The 21,181-nt window shown below is 41.7% G+C and overlaps 4 protein-coding genes across 7 annotated transcripts in view; 1 reads left to right on the forward strand and 3 right to left on the reverse strand.

Moving 5' to 3' along the window:
- Nucleotides 1-62, reverse strand: part of vps13c (vacuolar protein sorting 13 homolog C) — a 79,122-nt gene extending 79,060 nt beyond the window's left edge. For 3 of the 4 annotated variants that reach the window (XM_087793050.1, XM_087793048.1, XM_087793047.1), the window contains exon 1: nucleotides 1-62. This exon is cut by the window's left edge and continues 117 nt beyond it. The gene's annotated coding sequence lies outside the window, so the exon portion shown is untranslated. The other variant, XM_087793049.1, reaches the window with a different exon arrangement.
- Nucleotides 63-8,552: 8,490 nt separating this feature from the next.
- Nucleotides 8,553-10,169, forward strand: agrp (agouti related neuropeptide). Its single transcript, XM_087793336.1, has 3 exons — nucleotides 8,553-8,710; nucleotides 9,525-9,619; nucleotides 9,941-10,169. Exons 1-3 carry the CDS (start codon nucleotides 8,578-8,580, stop codon nucleotides 10,139-10,141), a joined length of 429 nt encoding a protein of 142 aa, XP_087649462.1. The 5' UTR covers nucleotides 8,553-8,577; the 3' UTR covers nucleotides 10,142-10,169.
- A 3,861-nt stretch (nucleotides 10,170-14,030) lies between these two features.
- LOC148076194 (chymotrypsin A-like) lies at nucleotides 14,031-15,257 on the reverse strand. Its single transcript, XM_087793339.1, has 5 exons — nucleotides 15,180-15,257; nucleotides 14,832-15,015; nucleotides 14,502-14,761; nucleotides 14,306-14,439; nucleotides 14,031-14,230 (listed from the first exon to the last, which is right to left on the reverse strand). The coding sequence occupies exons 1-5, from the start codon at nucleotides 15,229-15,231 to the stop codon at nucleotides 14,069-14,071; spliced, it is 792 nt and encodes a 263-aa protein (XP_087649465.1). The 5' UTR covers nucleotides 15,232-15,257; the 3' UTR covers nucleotides 14,031-14,068.
- Nucleotides 15,258-17,629: 2,372 nt separating this feature from the next.
- Nucleotides 17,630-18,855, reverse strand: LOC148076195 (chymotrypsin A-like). The gene is made up of 5 exons (XM_087793036.1): nucleotides 18,785-18,855; nucleotides 18,431-18,614; nucleotides 18,101-18,360; nucleotides 17,905-18,038; nucleotides 17,630-17,829 (listed from the first exon to the last, which is right to left on the reverse strand). Exons 1-5 carry the CDS (start codon nucleotides 18,834-18,836, stop codon nucleotides 17,668-17,670), a joined length of 792 nt encoding a protein of 263 aa, XP_087649162.1. The 5' UTR covers nucleotides 18,837-18,855; the 3' UTR covers nucleotides 17,630-17,667.
- Nucleotides 18,856-21,181: the final 2,326 nt, after the last annotated feature.

Here is a 21,181-nt window from a genome sequence, read left to right on the forward strand (position 1 = left end):
GACACCTCCCTCCTGCTGGGTCAACTGTCAGCTTCCAGCAGCGCTGACAGCAGATCGATGACTCTGCGCTCGATTGGTGTTGTGGTTCGATTGCTTCTGTCTGCGCGTCGGATTGAACGGACGTGAAGGAGAGCATCGATGGGTCAGCTGACCTGGAGTCCGAAGGGCGTGATGAAGCGCTTTTATTTATCTTTTATCATCTCAACATCCTCCTCGTGTGTGTCTACGCCCGTGTGTGTTTTACACAACAATCAAATGTTTTATGACGAGTTATAAGATTTAACGACGAGAACCGTTTCTTTCATTTCACCGAACACGAAAGTTAATATAGATCACGTGACTGCACGTTACTTTTTTATTTTTTTAAAATAACAAGCAAATAAACCTTTTTTTTGTTTGTTCGCAGTTTCTTTCGGTCCTTATTAAGTGTCTCTACTTTTTTAAATTAAATCTTGATCGTCCGAGCTTTACAATTTAAATCCAACAGGCGGCGCTACATATCAACCTTTAACGCAACCCGGTGTTTATTTTAAAGACCATACTAAAGGTACATAATAATAATAATTATATTAACATGTTATGTGTTGTGTTGTCTCAGGGTCAAGGTCAACGACCTCCCTGGCTTGCATCGTTGACCTTGACCCTGAGACAACACAAGGGTTAAAACCTCTTAAAATCAAATGTAAAACTCTGAAACTAATTTTAAATTCACAAAGTCGTGAAACATATTAGGAATTTTCCGTAATAACTAATTTATAGATTGTTTTTATGGGAGTGAAGCCAAAAAAAAGTGTGTATTCGTATTTTGATGACGAACAACTCAGATAAAGAATCTGATGTCGAACACATTAGTTTCACCTGTTACAGTTTTACATAAGTACATATTATAACATTATCATCACAAATCAATATTTGACGTGAATCAACAATTCCATGTTCATCGGTTGAATATTGATGTTAATAAAATCTAATCAAACATGAATAAATGATTAACTAGAATATTTAAGATGAAGGAAATATTTCTACGGTAATCAAACACATCAGAGTTTTGTATTTGATCATTCACGGTGTGTGTGTCGGTGTGTTTGTGTGTCAGTGTGTGTGAGTGTGTGTGAGTGTGAGTGTGAGTGTGTGTGAGTGTGAGTGTGAGTGTGTGTGAGTGTGTGTCGGTGTCGGTGTGTGTGTGTGTGTGAGTGTGTGTGTGTGTGTCGGTGTGTGTGTGTGTGAGTGTGTGTGAGTGTGTGCGTGCGTGAGTGTGTGTGAGTGTGTGTGAGTGTGTGCGTGCGTGAGTGTGTGTGAGTGTGTGCGCTAGTAAATCTAGAGATCGCCCTTTTGAATTGTATATAAAAAAAATACACACGACATAACATAAACAATTTCAAATATCTTTCCTTATAATCTATCCTAGTAATATTTATCTAAATTAAAAATATTTTCTAATTTTAAACGTTTTTTCTCCTTTATTTTATTTTACATTAAATATTTATTAACATTAATCCTGCGGATGATAAAATAAATATAAATATTGTTAATATTTCATTTAAAGGTGAAAGGTCGTAGTTCTTAAGCCAATTGTTTTTAGATGTGTTGGGATGTTGTCATGGCAACAGAATGAATTAGCTTGTTCCCTGCTTTGAGGAATCTCGACGTGCAAAGAACATATTTCAGATTTGAGGACAAACACAATTTGTCGTCAGTTTCTGGAAACAGGTTCGAGACCCTAATGATCCCTGAGTGAAGCTGGAACATCCCATCAGCTTCCTGCCTCTTAAGCAAAATGGCGTCCCTCGCGTGGAGCGTCATCTGCACTCAACGCTGACTCGATTAGCCGTTGATGAATGAACGCGCCGAGGTCCTCGACCAGCGGCGGGAAATGAGCCCATAAACATGTTTGTCTCCTCTGACCGGTGCGAGTGGACGACACTGACTGGTGCGAGTGGACGACACTGACCGGTGCGAGTGGACGACACTGACCGGTGCGAGTGGACGACGCTGACCGGTGCGAGTGGACGACACTGACCGGTGCGAGTGGACGACGCTGACCGGTGCGAGTGGACGACGCTGACCGGTGCGAGTGGACGACGCTGACCGGTGCGAGTGGACGACACTGACCGATGCGAGTGGACGACACTGACCGGTGCGAGTGGACGACGCTGACCGGTGCGAGTGGACGACACTGACCGGTTCGAGTGGACGACACTGACCGGTGCGAGTGGACGACACTGACCGGTGCGAGTGGACGACGCTGACCGGTGCGAGTGGACGACGCTGACCGGTGCGAGTGGACGACACTGACCGGTGCGAGTGGACGACACTGACCGGTGCGAGTGGACGACACTGACCGGTTCGAGTGGACGACACTGACCGGTGCGAGTGGACGACACTGACCGGTGCGAGTGGACGACACTGACCGGTGCGAGTGGACGCTTCCGACACTGACGTCGTTCACTAACACAAGTGGGAACAAACCGGAGGGAATCAGCAAACATCGTGACCACGATAACCTCAAGTTCACTGACGCCTTTCACATGAAACAATTCCTCTCCTCCACTCAAGTACGAATTGATTACATGAATGAATAGAGTTAAATACAGTGATAGGCTGCGATTAATCGCAGTTAATCGCGATTAATTGCAAGCTCAAGATTTACTTGTTGAAATCAACAAACACCGAACACGATAACCTAGAGAAACTTGGTCACTGATGCCTCAACATGAAACATTTCCTCTCGTACATAAACTCATTACATGAAAAGAATGAATAAAGTTAATTACAGTCGTAGGCTGCGATTAATCGCGATTAATTGCAACCTCAAGATTTGCTTTTTGAAATCAACAAACACCGAACACGATAAAACTGATGCATCGACATGAAACATTTCCTCTCGTACACAATCTCATCACATGAAAGAATGAATCAAGTTTATCACAGTCGTAAACTATGATTAATCGTGATTAATTGTAAATTCGAGATTTACTCGTTGAAATCGATAAACTCAGACTTCCAAAGTCATTGATTCCAGCGCCTCCATCTAAACTCCCAAACAACACAGACTTAACAACAAAGTTAGATTAAAAAATGTATCGAGTTAATCCCAGTCATGGGCTCAGATTAATTGTGATTAATCTGATGTTTCTAAATCAATAAACATCGTGACAACGATATTCTCGAGAGTCTTAGTCGCTGATGCCTCGAACATGAAACATTTCCTCTCGTACACAAACTAAAAACAAGAGAACATTAATCAAGTTTATCACAGTCATAGGCTAGGATTAATCGTGATTAATGACCAAATCAAGATTTACTTGTTGAAACCAACAGACATTGTGATAAACTCAAGAGACTCGAGTCCCTGATTCCTGCACATGAAACATTTCCTTCTAAACCCCCAAACAACACAAACGTAAATACTAAATCAAATGAAAACATCTATGCAGTTAATTCCAGTAATGGACTCAGATTAATTGTGATTAATGCAAATTCAAAATGTTCTTGTTGAAATCAATAAACACCATGACAATGATAACCTTCCATTTCTTCTCGTACACTCAAGTACACACTCATTACATGAAAAGATGAATCAAGTTTATCACAGTCGTAAACTATGATTAATCGTGATTAATTGTAAATTCGAGATTTACTCGTTGAAATCGATAAACTCAGACTTCCAAAGTCATTGATTCCAGCGCCTCCATCTTAACTCCCAAACAACACAGACTTAACAACAAAGTTAGATTAAAAAATGTATCGAGTTAATCCCAGTCATGGGCTCAGATTAATTGTGATTAATCTGATGTTTCTAAATCAATAAACATCGTGACAACGATATTCTCGAGAGTCTTAGTCGCCGATGCCTCGAACATGAAACATTTCCTCTCGTACACAAACTAAAAACAAGAGAACATTAATCAAGTTTATCACAGTCATAGGCTAGGATTAATCGTGATTAATGACCAAATCAAGATTTACTTGTTGAAACCAACAGACATTGTGATAAACTCAAGAGACTCGAGTCCCTGATTCCTGCACATGAAACATTTCCTTCTAAACCCCCAAACAACACAAACGTAAATACTAAATCAAATGAAAACATCTATGCAGTTAATTCCAGTAATGGACTCAGATTAATTGTGATTAATGCAAATTCAAAATGTTCTTGTTGAAATCAATAAACACCATGACAATGATAACCTTCCATTTCCTCTCGTACACTCAAGTACACACTCATTACATGAAAAGATGAATCAAGTTTATCACAGTCATAAACTATGATTAATCGTGATTAATAGTCAATTCAAGATTTACTCGTTGAAATGGATAAACTCAGACTTCCAAAGTCATAGACTCCAGCGCCTCCATCTGAACTCCCAAACAACACACACTTAACAACAAAGTTAGATTAAAAATGTATGGACTTAATCCCAGTCATGGGCTCAGATTAATTGTCTTGTATTTATATACATTAACATTTACATTTATTTAAAACGTCACTTATTATGTTATCCAACAAACAGTAAAATAGAATATATTTAATAAAACACTATAAACATGAAAACATGTATATTTTTAAAGAAGCTTTTATTCTTCATTTTCAACAGTCGACGTATAATAACATTGACGACGTCATTCTCAGATATTTTAGTTGTTCTTTTGTGAGGATGTTCTTTTCAAGGTTACAAACACACACAATACACACACACACACACACACATACGCACTCACACACACACATACGCACACAGATCATGTGACCTCCGCTCACCTTTAAATACCTGCCGTCACCACCGACAGAGACAAAAGAAGACTGCAACAGGTTGGTCCTCTTCTCCTCTACATCATCCTCTTCTCCTCTACATCATCCTCTTCTCCTCTACATCATCCTCTTCTCCTCTACATCATCCTCTTCTCCTCTACACCATCCTCTTCTCCTCTACATCATCCTCTTCTCCTCTACACCATCCTCTTCTCCTCTACATCATCCTCTTCTCCTCTACATCATCCTCTTCTCCTCTACATCATCCTCTTCTCCTCTACATCATCCTCTTCTCCTCTACATCATCCTCTTCTCCTCTACATCATCCTCTTCTCCTCTACATCATCCTCTTCTCCTCTACATCATCCTCTTCTCCTCTACATCATCCTCTTCTCCTCTACATCATCCTCTTCTCCTCTACATCATCCTCTTCTCCTCTACATCATCCTCTTCTCCTCTACATCATCCTCTTCTCCTCTACATCATCCTCTTCTCCTCTACATCATCCTCTTCTCCTCTACATCATCCTCTTCTCCTCTACATCATCCTCTTCTCCTCTACATCATCCTCTTCTCCTCTACATCATCCTCTTCTCCTCTACATCATCCTCTTCTCCTCTACATCATCCTCTTCTCCTCTACATCATCCTCTTCTCCTCTACACCATCCTCTTCTCCTCTACATCATCCTCTTCTCCTCTACATCATCCTCTTCTCCTCTACATCATCCTCTTCTCCTCTACATCATCCTCTTCTCCTCTACATCATCCTCTTCTCCTCTACATCATCCTCTTCTCCTCTACATCATCCTCTTCTCCTCTACATCATCCTCTTCTCCTCTACATCATCCTCTTCTCCTCTACATCATCCTCTTCTCCTCTACATCATCCTCTTCTCCTCTACACCATCTTCTTCTCCTCTACATCATACTCTTCTCCTCTACATCATCCTCTTCTCCTCTACATCATCCTCTTCTCCTTTACATCATCCTCTTCTCCTCTACATCATCCTCTTCTCTACATCATCCTCTTCTCCTCTACACCATCTTCTTCTCCTCTACATCATCCTCTTCTCCTCTACATCATCCTCTTCTCCTCTACATCATCCTCTTCTCTACATCATCCTCTTCTCCACTACATCATCCTCTTCTCCTCTACATCATCCTCTTCTCCTCTACACCATCTTCTTCTCCTCTACATCATCCTCTTCTCCTCTACATCATCCTCTTCTCCTCTACATCATCCTCTTCTCCTCTACATCATCCTCTTCTCCTCTACACCATCTTCTTCTCCTCTACATCATCCTCTTCTCCTCTACACCATCTTCTTCTCCTCTACATCATCCTCTTCTCCTCTACACCATCTTCTTCTCCTCTACATCATCCTCTTCTCCTCTACACCATCTTCTTCTCCTCTACATCATCCTCTTCTCCTCTACATCATCCTCTTCTCCTCTACACCATCTTCTTCTCCTCTACACCATCTTCTTCTCCTCTACATCATCCTCTTCTCCTCTACATCATCCTCTTCTCCTCTACACCATCTTCTTCTCCTCTACATCATCCTCTTCTCCTCTACATCATCCTCTTCTCCTCTACATCATCCTCTTCTCCTCTACATCATCCTCTTCTCCTCTACATCATCCTCTTCTCCTCTACATCATCCTCTTCTCCTCTACATCATCCTCTTCTCCTCTACACCATCTTCTTCTCCTCTACATCATACTCTTCTCCTCTACATCATCCTCTTCTCCTCTACATCATCCTCTTCTCCTTTACATCATCCTCTTCTCCTCTACATCATCCTCTTCTCTACATCATCCTCTTCTCCTCTACATCATCCTCTTCTCCTCTACATCATCCTCTTCTCCTCTACACCATCTTCTTCTCCTCTACATCATACTCTTCTCCTCTACATCATCCTCTTCTCCTCTACATCATCATCTTCTCCTTTACATCATCCTCTTCTCCTCTACACCATCTTCTTCTCTACATCATCCTCTTCTCCTCTACACCATCTTCTTCTCCTCTACATCATACTCTTCTCCTCTACATCATCCTCTTCTCCTCTACATCATCCTCTTCTCTACATCATCCTCTTCTCCTCTACATCATCCTCTTCTCCTCTACATCATCCTCTTCTCCTCTACACCATCTTCTTCTCCTCTACATCATCCTCTTCTCCTCTACATCATCCTCTTCTCCTCTACATCATCCTCTTCTCCTCTACATCATCCTCTTCTCCTCTACACCATCTTCTTCTCCTCTACATCATCCTCTTCTCCTCTACACCATCTTCTTCTCCTCTACATCATCCTCTTCTCCTCTACACCATCTTCTTCTCCTCTACATCACCCTCTTCTCCTCTACACCATCTTCTTCTCCTCTACATCATCTTCTTCTCCTCTACATCATCCTCTTCTCCTCTACATCATACTCTTCTCCTCTACATCATCCTCTTCTCCTCTACATCATCCTCTTCTCCTTTACATCATCCTCTTCTCCTCTACATCATCCTCTTCTCTACATCATCCTCTTCTCCTCTACATCATCCTCTTCTCCTCTACATCATCCTCTTCTCCTCTACACCATCTTCTTCTCCTCTACATCATACTCTTCTCCTCTACATCATCCTCTTCTCCTCTACATCATCCTCTTCTTCTCTACATCATCCTCTTCTCCTCTACACCATCTTCTTCTCCTCTACATCATACTCTTCTTCTCTACATCATCCTCTTCTCCTCTACATCATCCTCTTCTCTACATCATCCTCTTCTCCTCTATATCATCCTCTTCTCCTCTACATCATCCTCTTCTCCTCTACACCATCTTCTTCTCCTCTACATCATCCTCTTCTCCTCTACATCATCCTCTTCTCCTCTACATCATCCTCTTCTCCTCTACATCATCCTCTTCTCCTCTACACCATCTTCTTCTCCTCTACATCATCCTCTTCTCCTCTACACCATCTTCTTCTCCTCTACATCATCCTCTTCTCCTCTACACCATCTTCTTCTCCTCTACATCATCCTCTTCTCCTCTACACCATCTTCTTCTCCTCTACATCATCCTCTTCTCCTCTACATCATCCTCTTCTCCTCTACACCATCTTCTTCTCCTCTACACCATCTTCTTCTCCTCTACATCATCCTCTTCTCCTCTACATCATCCTCTTCTCCTCTACACCATCTTCTTCTCCTCTACATCATCCTCTTCTCCTCTACATCATCCTCTTCTCCTCTACATCATCCTCTTCTCCTCTACATCATCTTCTTCTCCTCTACATCATCCTCTTCTCCTCTACATCATCCTCTTCTCCTCTACATCATCCTCTTCTCCTCTACATCATCCTCTTCCATCTTCATCTTCATCCCTCTCTCTTTAACTTTTTCTTCACCTTTTTCTTTAACTCTTTCTTTACCATTTTCTTTACCTCTCTCTTTAACTATTTCTTGACCTCTCTCTTTACCTCTCTCTTTACCTCTTTCTTTAACTCTTTCTTTAACTCTCTCTTTACCTCTTTCTTTACCTCTTTCTTTACCTCTCTCTTTACCTTCTCAATCTTTCTCTCAATTTTTTTTTTGATCATTTTGCTTTTGTGTATCTCTGACCTCAATTGTTTCACTTTTTGATTGTTGAATTGAATGTGTGTTGTTAAAGTGTGTGTGGTTAATGTGTGTGTGATTAATGTGTGTGTGGTTAATGTGTGTGTGGTTAATGTGTGTGTGGTTAATGTGTGTGTGATTAATGTGTGTGTGGTTAATGTGTGTGTGGTTAATGTGTGTGTCTGTCTCACAGTCTTCTCCTCCGGCCTCGTGAGAAGTCAAGATGTTTGGATCTCTGCTGCTCTGCTTCCTCATGTCCAGCCTCTCGTCCTCTCTGGTCCACGAGAACCTGCAGCTGGACTCTGGACCTGTTCCGGGATCCCGTCTCCAGAACCCTGCCTACCTGTCGGACCTGGGTCAGTACAAGGACGATGTCAGAGGAGAACCCGGAGTAGACCAGGTTGGATCCAGGATCTGAGAAGATCTCATAGCAGAGAAGAAAAGTTTTGTTTGGCAGGTTTTCAACAACATTTAAGAAAAATCAAATAATAAATTGAGCATAAAATAAAAACATCAAGTTGGAAATAAAGGTTTATTAAAAATAAATGAAATCTATAACAAACATGTGCAACAATTTCAACATAAGTATAAAATAAAAAGAGAAAATAAAAAGATGTATATTTTGTTTTAATGTTTAAATGTATATATATATATATATATATATATATATATATATATATATATATTTATATCTATTTAAAAAATAAAACATCACAAAATTAGATATAAAAAAAACTAAAGTAATATCTAATAATGTGAGTATAAACAAATAGAAATACTGTTATTTGTCCGGTGTTAGATCTATAAATGATTAAAACTATACCCAAATGTAATGTTTTATTCTTTAAAGTGATCATTTACGGAATACAAAATGCAAAGTGTAATACACAAAAGTAATCTATAATAATATGAATATAAATATATCAATTATTAAAACAATTCATCAGAGATAACAGCAACACCTATTGGATAAATAAGTAAGTAAGTAATATTTATTTATATAGCGCTTTTCCAGACCAGGGTCACAAAGCGCTTAAACAATCAAAACAATACTCAATAAAGTATATACTTTAAAGATCAAGATAAAACTGAGAACAACACAGGAGTTCCAGAAAATCAAGGAAAAGCCTGAACAAATAGAAACGTCTTAAGATAGTTTTCTCTTCCTAGAACGAGACCACGCCCACGAAGGCGGCCCAAGCCCCGCCCACCTGTCAGACGACTCCATGGAGGAGCGTCTACTGATGGACGTCGCCTCCTACGAGGTGAGTGACGCCGTCGTGTCGAGTGTCGCTCAGGACTCACACTTCCTGTCCCCTCAGGACTCACACTTCCTGTCCCCTCAGGACTCACACTTCCTGTCCCCTCAGGACTCACACTTCCTGTCCCCTCAGGACTCACACTTCCTGTCCCCTCAGGACTCACACTTCCTGTCCCCTCAGGACTCACACTTCCTGTCCCCTCAGGACTCACACTTCCTGTCCCCTCAGGACTCACACTTCCTGTCCCCTCAGGACTCACACTTCCTGTCCCCTCAGGACTCACACTTCCTGTCCCCTCAGGACTCACACTTCCTGTCCCCTCAGGACTCGCTGGCACCGTCGCAGCTGCAGGCTCGAGCCATGCGGTCGCCGCGCCGCTGCGTCCCTCACCAGCAGTCCTGCCTCGGCATGTCGCTGCCCTGCTGCGACCTCTGCGACACCTGCTACTGCCGCTTCTTCAACGCCATCTGCTACTGCCGCCGCGTCGGCCGCGTCGGCCACGCCTGCCTGCCGCGGCGCACCTGAAGGGAGCAACAGTTTTTCCGTTGTTGAATCTGATGTGAATAAAGTGGACATTAAGCGTAAACACCGGTGTACCACATCCTTGTGGACCTTCTTAATGACCACGATGACCTGAGGCTAGGTAGAGCAGTATCAGGAGGTCATGTGGGACAAGTATAAGTGTAAGTAAAAGTATTGATGGTAGTTATGTTGTTGCACCAGTGAAGGTAATTCCGAAGGAATTTGAAGAAGTAAAAGTTCAGGTTTGTGCACCAATGATTCACACATTGTGCAATGTAGTACTTACCATGGTACCACTCGTCTACGTAGTACTCTTGATACACGTTTAAGCTGAGTTTATACCACAATTTTACACCAAAAGAAGTAACTCCATCTCCAAAGTTATATCTATTGGCCCCTTTTTCATTGTAAGTAAGAAAGTAAGCAAGTCATTTTTATTTATATAGCGCTTTTCCAGACCAGGGTCACAAAGAACTTAAACAATCAAAACAATATTCAATAAAGTATATACTTTAAAGGTCAAGATAAAACTGATAACACAACAGGAGTTCCAGAAAATCAAGGAAAAGCCTGAACAAATAAAAATATCTTAAGATGTTTCTTCAGTAGAGTCAGTAGATCATCAAACACAGATGTTTCTTGAAGGAGTCAGTAGATCATCAAACACAGATGTTTCTTGAAGGAGTCAGTAGATCATCAAACACAGATGTTTCTTGAAGGAGTCAGTAGATCATCAAACACAGATGTTTCTTGAAGGAGTCAGTAGATCATCAAACACAGATGTTTCTTGAAGGAGTCAGTAGATCATCAAACACAGATGTTTCTTGAAGGAGTCAGTAGATCATCAAACACAGATGTTTCTTGAAGGAGTCAGTAGATCATCAAACACAGATGTTTCTTGAAGGAGTCAGTAGATCATCAAACACAGATGTTTCTTGAAGGAGTCAGTAGATCATCAAACACAGATGTTTCTTGAAGGAGTCAGTAGATCATCAAACACAGATGTTTCTTGAAGGAGTCAGTAGATCATCAAACACAGATGTTTCTTGAAGGAGTCAGTAGATCATCAAACACAGATGTTTCTTGAAGGAGTCAGTAGATCATCAAACACAGATGTTTCTTGAAGGAGTCAGTAGATCATCAAACACAGATGTTTCTTGAAGGAGTCAGTAGATCATCAAACACAGATGGTTCTTGAAGGAGTCAGTAGATCATCAAACACAGATGTTTCTTGAAGGAGTCAGTAGATCATCAAACAGATGTTTCTTGAAGGAGTCAGTAGATCATCAAACACAGATGTTTCTTGAAGGAGTCAGTAGATCATCAAACACAGAGATGTTTCTTGAAGGAGTCAGTAGATCATCAAACACAGATGTTTCTTGAAGGAGTCAGTAGATCATCAAACACAGATGTTTCTTGAAGGAGTCAGTAGATCATCAAACACAGATGTTTCTTGAAGGAGTCAGTAGATCATCAAACACAGATGGTTCTTGAAGGAGTCAGTAGATCATCAAACACAGAGATGTTTCTTGAAGGAGTCAGTAGATCATCAAACACAGATGTTTCTTGAAGGAGTCAGTAGATCATCAAACACAGATGTTTCTTGAAGGAGTCAGTAGATCATCAAACACAGATGTTTCTTGAAGGAGTCAGTAGATCATCAAACACACATGTTTCTTGAAGGAGTCAGTAGATCATCAAACACAGATGTTTCTTGAAGGAGTCAGTAGATCATCAAACACAGATGTTTCTTGAAGGAGTCAGTAGATCATCAAACACAGATGGTTCTTGAAGGAGTCAGTAGATCATCAAACACAGATGTTTCTTGAAGGAGTCAGTAGATCATCAAACACAGATGTTTCTTGAAGGAGTCAGTAGATCATCAAACACAGATGTTTCTTGAAGGAGTCAGTAGATCATCAAACACAGAGATGGTTCCAAAGCTTAGGAGCAACAGTCTGGAAGGATTTCTCTCTTCTGGTCCTGAACCGTGTGCGTGGAACCATCAGTAGATTCTGATCCACACACAACACATTGTTACTTCCATCCCAACAAGTCATTAAGTTGTGTTTCATTGTGTTATTGTTGAGTTGTCCGGGCTACATGTCACATCGCCACAGATTCCAAATCAGTTTGACCAAAAATAATTCACTCGTACGATGCAATACAATAGTTTAAAGTGGCTGGACTTTGACTAGACTTAGCCTGTGTCTCAAACACTTCTCTAAGTGCGCTGCGTTACAGTACACTGTAAGACACTTGGTGCACTTACAGTGTAGTACTGTCACATATCAAACATTGTCGCTACACACAGGAAATTATTCGACAGCTTCTTCTTCTACTAATTTTTAACACTGATTATAACCAGTCGTTGAAACACTATCATTGACACTTGACAACGCTTTTCACCAATTGACACACGTTATTAAGTTGTGTTTCATTGATTTATTATTGTTGTTGTGTTGTTTTGTGGTGAAAAATGGTGTTTTCTTGAGACTTTTACGCTGGTATCTGCTTCGAAGAAGTATCGTGAGTGACTTAGATTCAGTTTGACGTAGATTAGCGTCATCTACGTCACTAAGATGGAGGACGTTGAGGGTGAAAAGTGTCCAGCGATCCACACTCAATTTTCTGGACTGTTTGAGTGTGCCAATTGAGGGCGAATTGAGCACTACATTTTCGCACGCTGCTCAAAGTACACGCACTTGTGTACTCAAAATATTAAGTTTAGGTGCAGAAGTAAAACAATAAAAACACGGAGTCGCTTCCGTGATCCAACATGATGTCACTTCCGTCCCGGGTCTTATACTTCGCATCGTGGAGAAAGATGAACAATCCAGAGTGTGTAACTGGTTTATTCGCCGCTTCAAGTCAAACAAAATACAAACTTTCTATTTCGATCGACCGGACAGATCAATAGTCCCAGGAGAAAAGGTCCCGAGCTGTGGAAACATCGCTATATTTAAGGCAAATTTCCCGTCCGGAAGGTCGGCTCTTTCCGGCCAAATGGTCCTTTCAAGTTCCATGTGTCACGATCACCTGCAGAGAGACATCCTAATTTGTTTTTTGTAATGTAATCATTCAACTGTTCTCGGGTGGGGTTTATCTTCTCTTCCGTCTTTTAGCCCCCCTTTCTCGGGTGTGTCTTGCTTCATTCTTTGATCTACAATTTAAGGTGTGATTTGTAGATAAACAGATGTTTCAAAATACCAGTGTCGTATCTAATTCTGATCCAAGCTTGCCTCGAACCAGTGTGAATCAGTCTGAGTGGAATGTTGATTGTGAATGTGTAGTCAAACGTTTAAGCTCTTAGATGAAGCGAGTAATTTATACTTTATATTTTGATTAACTTTTAGCATTAATTTAACTACGGCGTATAAATATATAATAATTTTAATCTAACAGAAGTGCAAGAGTTGGACAAGAAAACCCACAATTAGTAAGTACATTATTGCATCCATTCCTTCCATTGTTGTTGCTCGTCTTTTCCTCGGGTACAAAAACAATGTGAGCGTTTACTCTGAGTAAGTAGCAAGGTAAGTGGAGATGCAACACTACAGTGACGTGTAGAGCGGAGCAAAGTAGGGCTAGAACTGTGCAGAGGAATAACAGTAAGAGATCAATGACCAAAGAAAATCCAGAAAATGATCATTTGTCGTTGCAGACCAATGAAGACTCAGATCTGCAACAATGTACCGTGACGTCCATTTGAAAACAATTGCAGGTGATTCTCACTTTTAGGCAACTCAACGTCGTTCTGTTATTCCTCAAATGGCCTTAAAAACGTCGGTAAGCTTGCCATGACTTGTAGCCAAAGTTCCACATATTTAAGAGTTTGATGTTGCGAATTTCGATTGAATCCTTAACTGGAATCAAGAAAAAGCCAAGAGGGTTCAGACTGGAACTTTATTGAAGTTTAAGTGATGCAGCTTAGTTGGCAGCCATGGTCTGGTCCATCCAGGAACGGAGCTCAGTGACGCGGGCGTACACACCGGGCATGGAGGTGGAGCAGGTGCCGCTACCCCAGGACACAATACCGACCAGAGTCCAGGCACCAGACTTCTCGCAGACCAGGGGTCCACCAGAGTCACCCTGGAAATAGGACAAGCAGGTTAGTTTCCACTGGTTTGATTCAGAAGGAGACCATGAAGGCAGAGTCTCAGCTACCATGCAGGAAGAAGCTCCGGAGGCTCCGGCGCAGATCATCAGGTTGGAGATTTTGCTGCCCCAGAACTGACGGCATCTCTCATTGGTCAGCAGTGGGAGGGCAGCCTGCTGCAGCAGGGCGGGGGTGTCGGGAGCTGTAACACATCGGAATGAGTCACGGCTGGTCAGGTGACACCAGGGCCGAAGCAAGACCCACCGTTGTAGCGGGTAAGACCCCATCCGCTGGTCACGCATTTCATGTCTCCGGGGAAGTTGTCGGCGGTCTCGGCGATGCACACGGGGGAGACACGCATGTTCAGCTGAGCAGGGGTGGCCAGCTTGATGAGCAGGATGTCGTTGTTGATGGTGTAGCCGTTGTAGCGGGGGTGCTTGAAGACCTTTCCGACCTTCATGACCTGAGTGTCCTCCTCATTGGAGCTGCGGTCATGCTCACCAAGGATCACACGGTGGGAAGTCCTGACACCAAAGTCAAGATGTTAGACAGGTGACAGGACCACAAGAGACACAGAGAGGGTCACTTGATCACCTGACGTTGCAGTGGGCAGCGGTCACAACCCAGTTCTCGTTGATGAGGGAGCCACCACAGAAGTGGAAGCCAGTGTAGTCCTGGAGGGACACCTGCCAGGGCCAGGAATGAGGGACAGCCTCCTCACCGTTAACAATACGGGAGTACCCGGTGATGACGGGGGCGATGGCGGGATTACCGCAGCCTGTGGAGATCATCGTCGGAAGGTCATCAAAAGACAAAATGGGAGACAGAGAGGTAGCTGCATTAGGGACTACTAAGTTACAGGAAGTGGTATAATGTAAAGGAGACTCTGATGAAAGTAAAACCTGTTGAAGACATTTTAGAGAAGTGAAAAAGAAGACGTACCGTAGGCGGCGCCAACAAAGGCGAGGCAGGAGAGGATCCACAGGAAGGCCATGACTCAATCATGCTGGCTCACTTGAAACGTTCAGCTTTTATACGTACAAGCTAGAACCTGATTGGTCGGACTCGCCTTGTTGTGATTGGTCTAGACTTTATCAGAGGACGGTGAGAGTCGGGACAGATGGAGTTCAGTGCTGACACAGAAGTCGTCCTACACTTGAATGAAAGTGAATGCAGTGGATACAGACCTCAACTGTTTCAGCATTAAAACAATTGATGACAAATAACCGGTTACATGTTAAATATTTATAATAATGTGAGTAGTTGTAAATAAAGTCACTTAATACTGTAGCTAGCAAAGTAGCTGCTACATGGTAAGGTGTTTTATAATTCCATTGCAAGATTGATTAAACGTTTATTCTTTTACCTTTGATGCATTTATTGTACAGATATAAACTTGTTTATTTGTCAATGTTTAACTGGTCACTGAGTTGCTGCTTTAGAAGCTTTTTACTGATATTTCTGCTTTCATTGAAGAAGGTGTGAAGTTGTGCTACTAAGTATTAAGTTTAAGTGCAAAAGTGCAATATTTGAGACACACCGTTAGACTCATGGTCACATTCTATTAGTGCAACTCACCCATTTATGCAAAGAAAGGGTCAATATTATGGAGTGAGAGCATCTTATCAGCATTTATATTTGTTTAAAAACAACTCATAGATATATTTATTCCAGCTTAGCCACAAATGGTATATTGTGGAGCAGGATAAACGTAACCAGAATCTTTAGACCACAGCAACTTTATCGACAATAAAAGTATCAAAACACGGAGTCACTTCGTCCTGAGTCTTGTACTTCGCTTTGTGGAGAACGATGAACATCCAGAGTGTGTATCGGGTCATTTATTCGCCGCTTCAAGTCAAATTAAATACAAGCTTCAAATAACGATAGGACCGGACCCAATTCTCCTGGTGACTTCACAGATTGACAGTCCCAGGCAGAATGGTCCTGAGTTGTAGAAGGCTCGCACTATTTAAGTCAAATTTCCCGCCCAGGGGTCGTCTTTTTCCGGCCAAATTGTTCTTTCAAGCTCCCTGTGTCACCGATACCCCACTGAGAGAGTTCCTAGTTTGTCTTCCTGTAATCTAATTAATAAAATGTTCTTGGGCGGGGGTCACCTTCCCTCCTGGAGTGTCGTCTGCTTCCCTTCCATCTTTCGCTCCCCCTCTCTGGGGTCTCTCTAGCTTCGTTCTTTGATATACAATTTAATGTGGGATTTTCAGACAAACAAATATTTGAATACCGGTGTCAGGACTCTAATTCTGGTCCAAGCTTGTCTTGAACCAGTGTGAATCAGTCTGAGTGGAATGCTGATTGTGAATGTGTGTAGTCAAACGTTTTCCCGCTCTGAGATCAAATGAGTAAATTTTACTTTATATTTTGATTATATTTTAGCATTAATTTAAGTATGCCGTATAGGTTTGTAAAATTGTAATCTAACAACAAGCCATTGACAGGCCTTGGTTACAGATGCATGTATGGAAAATGTTAGTTTCACTGTTTGATCCTGTGAGACAGAAGCAGTAATTCAAGTTCATCATTCATTCATTCTTATAGCTCAATCTTTTTCAATCTATTAAAGAGCAATTCGTTCATGTCTTACAGATCCCAAAAAAAGAACACACGACATACAAGTATCCCAAAATATAAATAACATTCATGTACATCCGGGGCTCTGTACAGTACATCGGTCGAAAAAGTTGTTTCACGTTCCTTGGATGAAGTCCCGACCGTTTTGTCTCTAGTGGCCAATGAACGCATCAAGCAGGAGCTGAACCAGGCAACCCACGATTAGTTAGTACACTACTACATCCATTCCTTCCATAGTTGTTGCTAGTCTTTTGCTTGGGTACAAAATAACGTGAGTGTTGTTTCGCGGCACTATATTATGACCAGCTGCTCACTGTGAGTAGGTAGCAAGGTCAGTGGAGATGCAACACTACAGTGACGTGTATGGCGGAGCAAAGTAGGGCTAGAACTGTGCAGAGGAATAACAGTAAGAGATCAATGAAAAAAGAAAATACAGGAAATTATCATTTGGTCATTGCAGACCAATGAAGACTCAGGTCTGCAACATGTGTCGCTAATTCTCATTTTGCGTGAATTGACTTTAAGACCATTTGTTTCCCATAGTCATAACAATGTAACATGACGTCCATTTGAAAACATTTGCAGGTGATTCTCACTTTTAGGCAACTCAACGTCGTTCTGTTATTTCTCAAGTGGCATTAAAAACGTAGGTCCTTCAGAGGATCTATCATCTCAATAGATTTGATTCACCCTGTGATCGGTAAGCTTGTCATGACTCGTAGCCAAAGTTCCACATATTTAAGAGTTTGATGTTGCGAATTTCGATTGAATCCTTAACTGGAATCAAGAAAAAGCCAAGAGGGTTCAGACTGGAACTTTATTGAAGTTTAAGTGATGCAGCTTAGTTGGCAGCCATGGTCTGGTCCATCCAGGAACGGAGCTCAGTGACGCGGGCGTACACACCGGGCATGGAGGTGGAGCAGGTGCCGCTACCCCAGGACACAATACCGACCAGAGTCCAGGCACCAGACTTCTCGCAGACCAGGGGTCCACCAGAGTCACCCTGGAAATAGGACAAGCAGGTTAGTTTCAACTGGTTTGATTCAGAAGGAGACCATGAAGGCAGAGTCTCAGCTACCATGCAGGAAGAAGCTCCGGAGGCTCCGGCGCAGATCATCAGGTTGGAGATTTTGCTGCCCCAGAACTGACGGCATCTCTCATTGGTCAGCAGTGGGAGGGCAGCCTGCTGCAGCAGGGCGGGGGTGTCGGGAGCTGTAACACATCGGAATGAGTCACGGCTGGTCAGGTGACACCAGGGCCGAAGCAGGACCCACCGTTGTAGCGGGTAAGACCCCATCCGCTGGTCACGCATTTCATGTCTCCGGGGAAGTTGTCGGCGGTCTCGGCGATGCACACGGGGGAGACACGCATGTTCAGCTGAGCGGGGGTGGCCAGCTTGATGAGCAGGATGTCGTTGTTGATGGTGTAGCCGTTGTAGCGGGGGTGCTTGAAGACCTTTCCGACCTTCATGACCTGAGTGTCCTCCTCATTGGAGCTGCGGTCATGCTCACCAAGGATCACACGGTGGGAAGTCCTGACACCAAAGTCAAGATGTTAGACAGGTGACAGGACCACAAGAGACACAGAGAGGGTCACTTGATCACCTGACGTTGCAGTGGGCAGCGGTCACAACCCAGTTCTCGTTGATGAGGGAGCCACCACAGAAGTGGAAGCCAGTGTAGTCCTGGAGGGACACCTGCCAGGGCCAGGAATGAGGGACAGCCTCCTCACCGTTAACAATACGGGAGTAACCGGTGATGACGGGGGCGATGGCGGGATTACCGCAGCCTGTGGAGATCATCGTCGGAAGGTCATCAAAAGACAAAATGGGAGACAGAGAGGTAGCTGCATTAGGGACTACTGTAACTAAGTTACAGGAAGTGGTATAATGTAAAGGAGACTCTGATGAAAGTAAAACCTGTTGAAGACATTTTTGAGAAGTAAAAAAGAAGACGTACCGTAAGCGGCGCCAACAAAGGCGAGGCAGGAGAGGATCCACAGGAAAGCCATGACTCAATCATGCTGGCTCACTGGAAACGTTCAGCTTTTATACGTACAAGCTAGAACCTGATTGGTCGGACGTGCCTCGTTGTGATTGGTCGAGACTTTATCAGAGGACGGTGAGAGTCGGGACAGATGGGGTTCAGTGCTGACACAGAAGTCGTCCTCCGAAAATGAATGCAGTAGATACAGACCTGAACTGTTTTAGCATTAAAACATTTATTAATTCATTCATTCTCTAACGCTTTATCCCGGGGTCGGGGTCACAGGGAGACTGGAGTCTATCCCTTTATCATAGGGCGAGAGGCAGGGGACGAACCTGGACAGACGTCTCATGACACACAAAGACACAAAACCATTCACAAACGCTCTTATACCTACAGACAATTTCCCAAAGTTCTCAATCAACCTCTGTATGTTTTTGGACTGTGGGAGGAATTGATGACAAATAACCTGTTGTTAAATATTTGTAATAATCTAAGTAGTATTGAGTTAAGTCACTCAATACTGTAGCTAGCAAAGTAGTTAGCTGCTACATGCTAACGTGTTTTATAATTCCATTGCAAGATTGATTGAACGTTTATTCTTTTACCTTTGATGCATTTATCGTACAGATATAAACTGGTTTATTTGTCAATGTTTTAACTGGTCACTGAGTTGCTGCTTTAGAAGCCTTTTGCTGACATTTCTGCTTTCATTGAAGCAGGTTTGAAGTTGTGCTACTAAGTACTACTAAGTATTATTACAAGGCTTGTTCAAAGGCTAAAAGAAAAAATGTTTGTATGTCAATCAAGTGTGTAGTAGTAGTTATTGTAGTAGCTAAAGTACCAGCAGTTTCTGTACCTGTAGTCAGCAAAAAATTAAATACTACAAAAATGATTGTGGTTGTGTTGCTTGTGCTTAAAAGAAAATGTATTTAACAAGTTGTGTGTAAAAAAAACAACTGTTTCAGCTCATGTGTTTGATAAAGTTTCTGCTGATTCAAGTGCAACACGGTCAGTTTCAACATGTGTGTGCTTCCCAGCATATCAGTGTATGTTTGTGTGTGTTTCCACACGATCAGTGTGACCTTCATCGAGCAACACAAATATAATTAATCTTCGGTCTTTCATAAAAGTAAACCAGTCTGTTTTCAAAATAAAAGCCTCTCAATCCAAAGTTACTTGAACCCTTTATTCCCTAAATTATGATATGGACAAAATTACTTCAAGCAATTCTATGCGATTTAAAGTCGAGCAACACCAGTGGACTAAAGTGGTAGTGTTTAGCTCAACAAGAGACTACATTTCCCATGAGCACTCGCTAAACGTGGCAAAACTTCCCATGTCCTGGTTTGTAGCAGTTGATGAATGTTCTGTTTCCAGACTTCCATCGATGAATGAAGGATGAAACTGATGAGGTAATGAATCATTGTAATGAAATATGATATAAATAACATAACTTTAACTTTGTTTTTGTTTGTAAATAACATCAGTTTAACTTTCTTTTTGTACCGTATTTCCCCCCCCCACCACAACCAGTAGATATGTATCATGTTCACACCATCAAGTCAAGTTAATTTAGTACAAAAATATTAAGGAACCCAAACTACCTAGAGCTGCTTTTAGAGTTAAAGACCTTTTTTATTCAATAATGCAAAGGATTAATTAATTGTTTGGATCTTCTGTTGTGAATGTTGTTAAAAAATTGTGTGAAATGAGCACCTTTGCGTTCGTAGAATTGTCATAGTTGTAAATAATGATAATAATCAGAATCAGAAACTTGTGTTGCCAGTGTTGCCAAACACAACATGGAAGTTTTTCTGTGGTGTCAGTACAAAATGAAAGGATGAAATAAGGTAACATGCAAAATAAACAATAGAAAAACAGAAGCAAGCACCGAGGTCATCTAATGCTAAATAATAGACATTTTTTTATTGTCATTGCACAGAAAAAACAGAAGTGAACCTGGCAACAAAACAACCGTTAAAAAACACAGCAGAGATACGATATACTGTATATATAAAGTATAAATATAAATATTAATAAGTTAAAAATAGTGCAATATAGTATAAACAGAATAAATAAAAAAACATTAATAATAATATAATAATAATTATTATATTATATTATAATAATAATAACTGTAACAATATGGAATTAATAGAGAAGTCTGAAATACAACAATACAAATAAAACAATAAGCAGCTGTAAAGTACGTGAATAATTTAATATTTGCGGATGTCACCTCTGATTGAACTCTGATTGGTGGATCCACTGGTGACCTGGTGACCTGGTGACCTGAGAACAATACAGTCCAGAACATCCCAGTTCAAGAACTTTTTCTATCTGTCTGCTGTCAGGATCATGAATATT

This window comes from Callionymus lyra, chromosome 6, assembly GCF_982586985.1.
Source record: "Callionymus lyra chromosome 6, fCalLyr1.hap1.1, whole genome shotgun sequence".
Lineage (NCBI taxonomy): Eukaryota > Metazoa > Chordata > Actinopteri > Syngnathiformes > Callionymidae > Callionymus > Callionymus lyra.